The sequence below is a fragment of the Nicotiana tabacum genome, chromosome 6 (genome assembly GCF_000715075.1).
Source record: "Nicotiana tabacum cultivar K326 chromosome 6, ASM71507v2, whole genome shotgun sequence".
In the NCBI taxonomy this organism is placed as follows: Eukaryota; Viridiplantae; Streptophyta; class Magnoliopsida; order Solanales; family Solanaceae; genus Nicotiana; species Nicotiana tabacum.
In genome coordinates, this window is record NC_134085.1 from 104,161,720 (window position 1) to 104,171,314 (window position 9,595).

The 9,595-nt window shown below is 35.0% G+C and overlaps 1 protein-coding gene across 1 annotated transcript; it reads right to left on the bottom strand.

Moving 5' to 3' along the window:
* Positions 1-694: 694 nt before the first annotated feature.
* LOC107796896 (transcription initiation factor IIF subunit alpha-like) lies at positions 695-7,006 on the bottom strand. Its single transcript, XM_016619723.2, has 6 exons — positions 6,885-7,006; positions 4,489-4,695; positions 4,279-4,359; positions 1,680-1,886; positions 1,277-1,362; positions 695-1,034 (listed from the first exon to the last, which is right to left on the bottom strand). Exons 1-6 carry the CDS (start codon positions 6,912-6,914, stop codon positions 968-970), a joined length of 678 nt encoding a protein of 225 aa, XP_016475209.1. The 5' UTR covers positions 6,915-7,006; the 3' UTR covers positions 695-967.
* Between the last annotated feature and the right edge of the window lie 2,589 nt (positions 7,007-9,595).

A 9,595-nucleotide genomic window follows, 5' to 3' on the forward strand; every position in this document is an offset into this window, starting at 1 on the left:
TGTACCCAACCCTTTGCACAGATTTATTGCTCATTTTTTGGCTCAGTTATCTATTAAAATCATTTGAGACTATTACAAACAAAGCAAAGCTTGAATCATTGTACAAGGTTTTGAACGTCCAACAAAACTCAAAATAAGTTCAGTTTCTTTCCCAACTTCTTACATTCTCCAACTCTCCACCGATATGTAGCCAATGACATCTTCGTTTGTCCTATTGATTCGTCTTGTCAAATATAGAGGAGAAACAAAAAGATTTGCATAATAAAACTTAAGACTGCAGCAAGGATACGACTCCAGTAATTGAATGTGTCAAAAAATGAACGAGGTTGACCTAAAATCATGTAAAAAGAAGTTTGTCTTAAAATGTCCTACTGTAACTTAAAATCTATGCAGACTTAACATAAAATGAGCCGTAGCTAATAACTATAAAAAATATACCTACTAGTTAGTCTATAGTTACTCGTTATTAATACAATTGCATAAACTTTGGTGTTCAACATGTGTTTTCTTAGTTGGATTGGAGATCGTATGACAACGTAAAGATAGCTATGACATTTGAAAAATGAATTGTTCTAGAGATCCATAACTTGTTCTACACGATATACTATTGAATAGTGAAATAAAATGAACCACAATGAATAGAGAAGATTCATATAACTGACCTAAATAATTTGGAATTAAAGCATAATAGTTATTGGTAATTCTCAATTACTAGTTTATTTGACATGCTGTACTGTGCCTCTTAACATATTAAGCATGTAATATACTGTACTGATCTTTGGATATATTTCAATTGAAAATTCAATGAAGCGAATAAACAATCCAATAAAAGAAAATCCAAAAACAAAATTACAGATTCGCTTCATTAAAAAAAAGGTCGAAACCTTCACTTTGGATATTCAAAGTGCGAATGTTTCATTTTATAACAGAACCAGGAAAATCCATCTGCACTGCCCCATTATCCTTCCTAATCATTAATGCCCAAACGATTAATCTTGGCTGCCAGACCATGTACTTGTGTATTTGACTCCAGCCTGCATGCACAAGCAAAGCCAATCAACAAAACTCAAGTAAAGTAATCTACCTTTTTCAGAACCGTTCAACATTCAAATATAGAACAAGAGAAAGAACAGAGACAGAAACACGAAGGAATCAAACACAAAAGAAAAAGAAAGAAGAACGGAAAGGGATTGTTCTTCCATTAAAACAGACTGCAATATCATGTTATCCTAGGAAAAACATCAACATCAACATCAACATCAAAATCAACATTCACCTCTCTCGTAACACAACATAGCTAGTTGTACCGGTTTTCTGTATCTTGGTGATCCTCTTCAATACATCAGCAAAAGCAGCCTTATCCTGCATCAAATTAATTAATGAAGTCACGCAAGGAAAGGAGGAATCTACCATATCACAAGAAGTAAGAGCAGTGTCAAATCTTGGCTGACATGCATTTACGCTGAGGACATCTAGTTCTGCTTTACATTTTTAGGGTGCTTATTCAAAATATCAACTCAAATATGAAGAGGCTCAGACTCTATGATGCATTTGGTCAGCAACAAAATTTTAAGTCGATAAATTTGTATTGCAATGCCTCCCTGCATTTACGAGCCTAATCTATAGGTCAGTGAGCAACAAACAGGCAAATCTGTCTCGACAAACCAGTCTTGTCATACCTCTCTACGTTGCAAACGAGATTTAAATTTGCTGACAAGATGCAGTGTGGTCACTGATTTTCTCTGCAACAGAAAAGCTCTAATTTCATCTTCGGTAACAGGACCTGTGGCAAGACTTTGAGCAGTTTTGGGAAAGGGTGATGCACGCTTTATGAGAAAACTGTGATTCGCTGTAGATGAAGATTCATCTTCCACAGGTATTGCATCCTGCATGATATGAAGAGAAGGAGATCGGCATTAATATAAGAAGGGAAAGAATCACTCCTTAGAAAATCAAGGAGTTAGTTAATAGTAGTCTCAAAATCATAGCTTTGTTAAACAGTACAGGTAAGTCAGCTGACACAGAAGCAAGAATCAACTTCCCAATTAAGAGTTTTCTTTTCTTATATTCTTTTAATTTGAAGGGGAATTTTGGCATAACTGGTAAAGTTGCTGCCACGTGACCAGGAGGTCACGGGTTCTAAGCCGTGGAAACAGCCCCTTGCAAAAATGTAGGGAAAGGCTGCATACGATAAACCCTTGTGGTCCGACCCTTCCCCGAACCCCTATGCGCCGGGCTGCCCTTTTTTCTTTAAATTACAAGGACCAAAAGTGGGTTTCTAGATGGGTGTGAAACTTAAGATGCCTTGGACAGCATCTAATTTTCATGCAAAGGACACATCTAAAGCAAATAAATATCATGGATAGTAATTTCATACGGTTTCTGCATTTCCACTACATTCTCTTTGTGGACAAGTTGGGTCTTAGAAGTCCAACATTCTCTCCTCAAGACATTATTTGTGAAACATTAATAGTTTTACAATTATTCTTTTGTACTCCCCATCACCTAGTACTCGTGAAGCACTCCTATATTTAGGTCATTCAATTTTTATTCTGTGTGTTACATCTTTGCCTATCGTGCCATTGCCCCAGAAAGACTATGCCAAGTATCTAAAGTGTCAACATTTAAGAACCACAATCGGATCTAATCTCATTTTTCTCATAGAGAGTAAACTTGCAACATCTCCAATCTGCTTCTACTTATCGTAAAACTCTTATGCTCCATAGTACTTTTCCATGGTTCCAACTCTTTGTTAACATTAGCTACTTCTGTCAATTAACATAATATCATCTGCAAAATGAATGATTCATGAACGCTCAATTTGTATACTATTAGTTACCTCATCCATAATTAGGATATAAACTACATACTCGATACAAATCATAGGTTCTAAAAAACTCAATATCTCCTCCACTATTCTCACATTTGTTCCCGCTACTTCGTTCATCTCTTTTAGAAAAATATGTATCTTTCTTCCTTTTCGAGCACTCCCCAAAAATTAATGAATTTCACTCAATCATATAAATTGTGCACGGACAGCCCTATAAAGGCTTCTCTCTAGCATGAATAACTTTTAAACTCATGTCATCATCATATCAAACAAAAATGAAAATGAAAAATAAGTTGAATATATACAAATAATAATAATACTAACAACATAATAATAATAATAATAATAATAATAATAATAAAGTTATCTATCATTTTTACTGGCATATAAATCTAGGATTATATTAAAAAGACTAAAACCTATTACCAAATAGAAGATATCACCTATATGGATCTTATTCTTCCATTATTCCCTGTCTTTAGCTAAATCTGTATTAATCCTTAAGGAATTGTATAAATTTCGAGACAACTTTTTTCCATGTGATTTTAGGTCTACCTCGCCCCCTTTTAACACCTTCACTCACTACAGTTTCACACCTATGAACTGGTGCATCTGTAGGTCGATGCAGGACATGACCATACTATCTCAATCGACCTTCTCTCATTTTATCCTCAAGACATGCTACTTGCACCTTCTAACGTATGTGTGATTATTTTAAGCTACTTGTATGAATATAACAAAAAAGTGTAAAAAGGAAGGTGAAGAAATTATAGGGCGGCAGACGCTCTTGATCTCAGTGGGAGAAACGGAGGTGGTTGGGTTAAATGAAGACAAAATGAGGGGAAGGATAATATACTACCGTAACATCTTCTACCAGCCATCACATCCTCCATTGTATATAGAAAAACAAAACGTGAATCTGTCTATATTCAACAGAAGATAAGGCTTTATTTTTATAAAATGAGTCCTACGGAACAAAAATGGATAAAATATCACCTTTAAAAATCAATTCTCCAAACTATAATGCAACTCCACATTGTTGAGTGACAAAGTATTCGAATGTTCTTGCAGGACAAAAAATTGTTTGCTTCTGCCATACAATTTTATTTATCACTTAGCACTCAGATTGGGTGCCTATATCCACGAAGTCTTGAATTTCTCAACTACAACAACGAAAAACTAGCATTTACTTAGTACTGCACTGTCAAATCAGCACCATCAAACTCAAACACACTGATATCTTTGCAGAAGCAAAAAACCTAGCCATATGTCCACCTAACCAATTGCCTCAAACAGAATGAAGGACATAATGCTTCAAAAACCAAGAAACCCAAAGATTTCCACAAAATTTGACGAACACTCGGGAGAAACTACTAGCATCTATCAATTATATGTCTCAATCCCAAACTAGTTAGGATCGAGAATATGAATACTCAGCACAAACCTACCTGTAACACAACATAGCTAGCTGTACCGGTTTTCTGTATCTTGGAGATCCTCCTCAATACATTAGCAAAAGCAATCTTATCCTGCATCAAAATTAATTAATAAAATCAGGTAAGGGAAGGAGGAATCTACCATATCACAAGAAGTGAAGTAAAAGGATTTTAAAAACTTGGCTGACATGCAGTTATGCTGACAAACCAGTCTTGTCATACCTCTCTACATTTTAAACGAGATTTAAATTTGCTGACAAGACTCAGTTTGGTCACTTGTTTTCTCTGCATCAGAAAAGCTCTAATTTCATCTTCGGTAACAGGACCTGTCGCAGGACTTTGAGTAGTTTTGGGAAAAGGTGATGCACATTTTATGAGCACACTGTTATTGGCAGTAGATGAATATTCATCTTTCACAGGTATTGCATCCTGCACGATATGAAGAGAATGAGATCGGCATTAATATAAGAAGAGAAAGAATCACTCCTTAGAAAATCAAGGAATTAGTTAATAGTCGTCTCAAAATCATAGCTTTGTTAAATAATACAAGTGAGTCAGCTTCAACGGAGGTAAGAATCAACTTCCTGATTTAGAGTTTTCTTTTCTTAGATTCTTTAGACTAAAAGGACCACAAGTGGCTTTCTAGATGGGTGTGAAATTTGAGATGCTTTGGACATCATCTAATTTTCATGCAAAGGACACATCTAAAGCAAATAAATATCATGGACAGTAATTTCGTACGGTTTCCGCATTTCCACTACATTCTCTTTGTGGACAAGTTGGGTCTTAGAAGTCCAACATTCTCTCCTCATGACATTATTTGTGAAACATTAATGGTTTTACAATTATTCTGTTGAACTCCCTACCACCTAGTACTCCTGAAGCACTCGTATATTTAGGTTATTCAGTTTTTATTCTGTGTGTTACATCTTTGCCTATCATGCCACTCCCCCAGAAAGACTATGCCTAAGTATCTAAAGTGTCAGCATTTAAGAACCACAATCGGATCTAATCTCATTTTTCTTATAGAGAATAAACTTGCAATATCTTCAGTCTGCTTCTACTTATCGTAAAATTCTTATGCTTCATAGTACTTTCCATGGTTCCAACTCTTTGTTAATGGTAGCTGCTTCCCTCAGTTAACATAATATCATCTGCAAACAAATGCTTCATAAATGCTCATTTTGTATACTACTAGTTACCTCATCCATAATTAGGATAAAAAGTACAGACACAATACAAATCATTGGTTCTGAAAAACTCAATATCTCTTCCACTATTCTCACATTTGTTCCCGCTACTTAATTCACATCTTTTAGAAGAATATGTATCTTTCTTCCTTCTCGAGCACTCCCCAAAGCTTAATATATTTCATTCAATCATATAAATTGTGCACTGGACAGCCCTATAAAGGCTTCTATCTAGCATAAATATTTTTTAAACTCATTTATCAAACAAAAATAAAAATGAAAAAATATATATAAATAAACTGATCAAAAATATATATATATATACATACAAATAATAGCAATAATAATATTAAAAGTTATTTATCACTTTTACTGGCATATAAATCTACGATAAGGTCAAAATACTCCTAGAAAAGCAATAGGTTCAAAACCAACGTACTAACAGGACTGAAACCTATTACCAACTAACAGATATTACCTATATGGGTCTTATTCTTCCATTATGCCCTATCTTTAGCTAAGTCTTCATAAGCTACTGGTATGAATATAACAAAGAAGTGTCACTTAGAAGGTGAAGAAATTATGGGGTGGCAGAAGCTCTTGATCTCGATGGGAGAAACGGAGGAAAGGATAATGTGCTTGGGTTAAATGAGGATAAATGGGGGGAAGGATAATATACTACCGTAACATCTTCTACCATCCATCACATATTCCATTTTCTATAGAAAAACAAAACGTGAATCTGTCTTTATTCAACAAAAGATGAAGCTTTATTTTTATCACATGAGTCGTACGGAACAAAAATGGATTCAATATCACCTTTAATAATGAATTGATCGCCAAAAAACTATACACATGCACCTCCACATTGTTGACTGACAAAGTATTCCAATGTTCTTGGAGAAGGACTAAAAGTTGTTAGCTTCTTCCGTACATTTTATGTATCACTTAGCACAAGCAAAAAACATATCAGACTGGGTTCCTATATCCACAAAGTTTTGGATTTCTCAACTACGGCAATGAAACCACTAGCATTTACATAGTGGTCAATGAACTAGGAAGAGAACCATTATCCTCACCACGGCCTAGTGGTCAAAGAACTGGGAGGAGAACATGAAGTCTCAGGTTCAATTCCAGTTGGCAATAAATTCTAAGTCTTGGACCCGGTACTTGTGGTGAGAAACAACACGTACCCGGTAGAATTATCAAGGTGCCCACAAGTGGCCGAATTCCCACCATCATTAAAAAAAAAAAAAAATCCTGCAGCATGTCTTTGTTCCAGACGAAAAGAGAAAATAACTCAAAGAGAATCACTAGCCACAATTGAGACATTAATTAACTATGGCGAAGGAATAAAATTTTGTGTAATAAGACGTAATCTTATGCACTTCTATATTTTTTCGTACTCGGATAAATGGAAAAACGTACTCGGATAAATCGTGTAATTGGAGCACGCATTCGGTGCACTTATCGTTGAAGGGGAAGGCCGTTATTTATAGATGGACCCGACGCGATTTCGGTTCTGTTTCCTTTGCCGCCTCAAGTTTGGAAAACTGTTCTTTGGGGAAGTTGGGGATAATAATGACTTTTTGAAGAACTTTATTTTTTCCTTTTCTAGAAAATCTTTCCTTTTGTGTGTATGTGTGTTAACGTTAATATTTCAATTCTGATCACATTAATGCAGCAATTGATAATGGAAAAAAGTTCAAGTTTTATTTATAAAAATATATTTATACAAGTAGATTATTTAAATTTTAATTTGACTCCACATAAATATCTAGTAAGCACAAGTTACCAACCTAGAAACAGTAAGGTAGGTAACTTGTTGGAGCTGATAGAGTCCATCAAAAGTTATATACCATCGGCATATAAAACTTAGGCTCTGCATATTTGTAACAAATATATAATCTCATAATAATTTAACAAAAGTGGAGTATCCTGGGAGATAAATCAGTAGTAAAATTATATTGGTCAAATATTGAGTTTTTTTTTCTTACACGTCAAGATATTTATTGTGACGATATTGCTAATAGAATAGTAGCTTGTTTGGCCAAGCTTGTTTTTGTCCAAAAGTACTTTTTTTTTTGTCAAAAGCATTTTTGGCCAAAATTGAGGTGTTTGGCCAAGCTTTTAGAAGGAAAAAAGTGCTTTTGAGGAGAAGCAGAAGCAGAAAAAAAATAACTTTTCTCCAAAAGCACTTTTTTGAAAAGCACTTTTGAGAAAAATACACTTAGAAGCAGTTTTTTTAAAGCTTCTCTAATTGATGCTCAGAAGTGCTTTTCAAACTAATTAGCCAAATATAAACGGCTTCTCACCAAAAGCACTTTTGAGAAAAGCATTTATGAAAAAAAGTAATTTTCAAAATAAGCTGATTTTTGCAGCTTGGCCAAACGGGCTATAAAAATCCAATATCTATGTCGCCTTTTACTCTACTTTTGGTTTAATTGTTGTGATTAGATGTATGGAGTGAAAATGTGGAAGCATGATTCTATGATGGACGTGGTTTCATATCTAATCAATTGGCACCTATATACGTAGAAATCGACTTTTATAATGTTGACATAATTTTCTACATAGAATGTGGGTTAGATGGTCCAAACATCTTCACTTAGCTATTTAGATTTTATCTTTTATTTTCTATAGCAAAAGAATGATGGATTGAACATTAGTCGGTTATAAATAAATGAGAAGTATAACAGCCTCTCCCACCCTAGTATGTCTGTATTGAGAAAAATCAAGTTAATATTTGGAATTAATTATGTGCTGACATGTCAAGATACGTGGATCAATGAAAGATTGACAGCTAGAAAAAAGTATTCAAAGAGACACGAACCTTAATAGGCACGGGCAAAGATTCGAGAAAACAAGAAGGAGCGGTTACTCAGATATCTTGGTAATTTGAAGAGACATCGGAGGAATGAATCTAGATAGCAAAAAGTACTGATACGTATTATCTGAAATTAATGAGCATCAATGATGGAAAATGTTATAGAACCTTCACGAAACAGTTACGATTGCCAATTATAACGTTTTTTTAATACCATAAATTGCTCATAATGGCTCTATTATGAGAGAAAAGAAACGTAGCACTTAGAAATAGTTATAAAAGGAGAAGAATAATATTTGTAAAGGACACAGAATATTATTGGAATATACTGATTTACTTTGCTTTGCTTACTCTGCTACCTTTCAATTTAATTCTTCCTTTTCATTACCTAGTCGTTTCCTTATTTGATTATCAGTAACCCGAGTTCTTCTAAAATTAAGCTTTGATCGAAATTCTTATTTTCTGGTTAAACAAATTGGTTCCGTTATCGGGAATCTGATAATCTTTTGCTTTCTAAATCGATTCGTTTGTCAAAACAATCATGTCGAATGTCAACGACAACAACCAACAAAATTTACAACACCAAGAAAATCAGCAACATCAGCTAAACCAACAATGTGAAGGAACTCCAGCTCCCTCACCACAACATTTTCCTCGACAATCATGAGAGGGGACTCCTGACGGATCTAAATCGAATATAAATGAGTAGCATGCAAATGATCAAGCTATTGATGAAGCTTTGAAAAAATTAATCGCTCAGCAGGTCAGTAATGCTCTTCAGGCTTTCACTAACCAGTTGCCAGTTGTACCGCCAACACCCTAGAAAATCCTCGCTCAGGACTCGTTAACTCAGGCAGTGGAGGAACTCCCAGTGAATCTCGTGATGGTGGGTCAGGTAACCCAGTTAATTCTGATTTACAAAATTTAGTACTAACTTTGCAGAAATAGTTCAAGGAGCAGAGCGACCGCATAGAGCAAATACCTAGAGTGCCGCCCGTCATCAAGGGAATAGAGATGGACAAATACTCACAACAACCTTGGAAGCCAAGTGTTGCTCTTTTACCAATTCCAAAGAAATTCAAGATGCCTGATATTCCAAAATATGATGGAACAACTGATCCATGGGATCACGTAACTGCATTCACAACCGGTGTAAAGGGCAATGACTTGACCAAGCAAGAAATTGAATCAGTACTGGTCAAAAAATTCGGAGAAACATTCACGAAGGGAGCGTTAACATGGTACTCTCTTTTACCTGAAAATTCTATAGATTCTTTTGCTGAGCTTGCAGATTCATTTATCAAAGCACACT

Bases quoted from the DNA above. Each gene is read 5' to 3' on its own strand.
- LOC107796896 (XM_016619723.2), bottom strand. From the start codon at position 6,914: ATGCGTGCTCCAATTACACGATTTATCCGA. The intron at 4,360-4,488 runs GTATGACAAGAC...ATTTTGATGCAG, and splicing joins CTCGTTTAAAATGTAGAGAG to GATAAGATTGCTTTTGCTAA. The intron at 1,035-1,276 runs GTGAATGTTGAT...TTGTGCATGCAG, and splicing joins TATGTTGTGTTACGAGAGAG to GCTGGAGTCAAATACACAAG.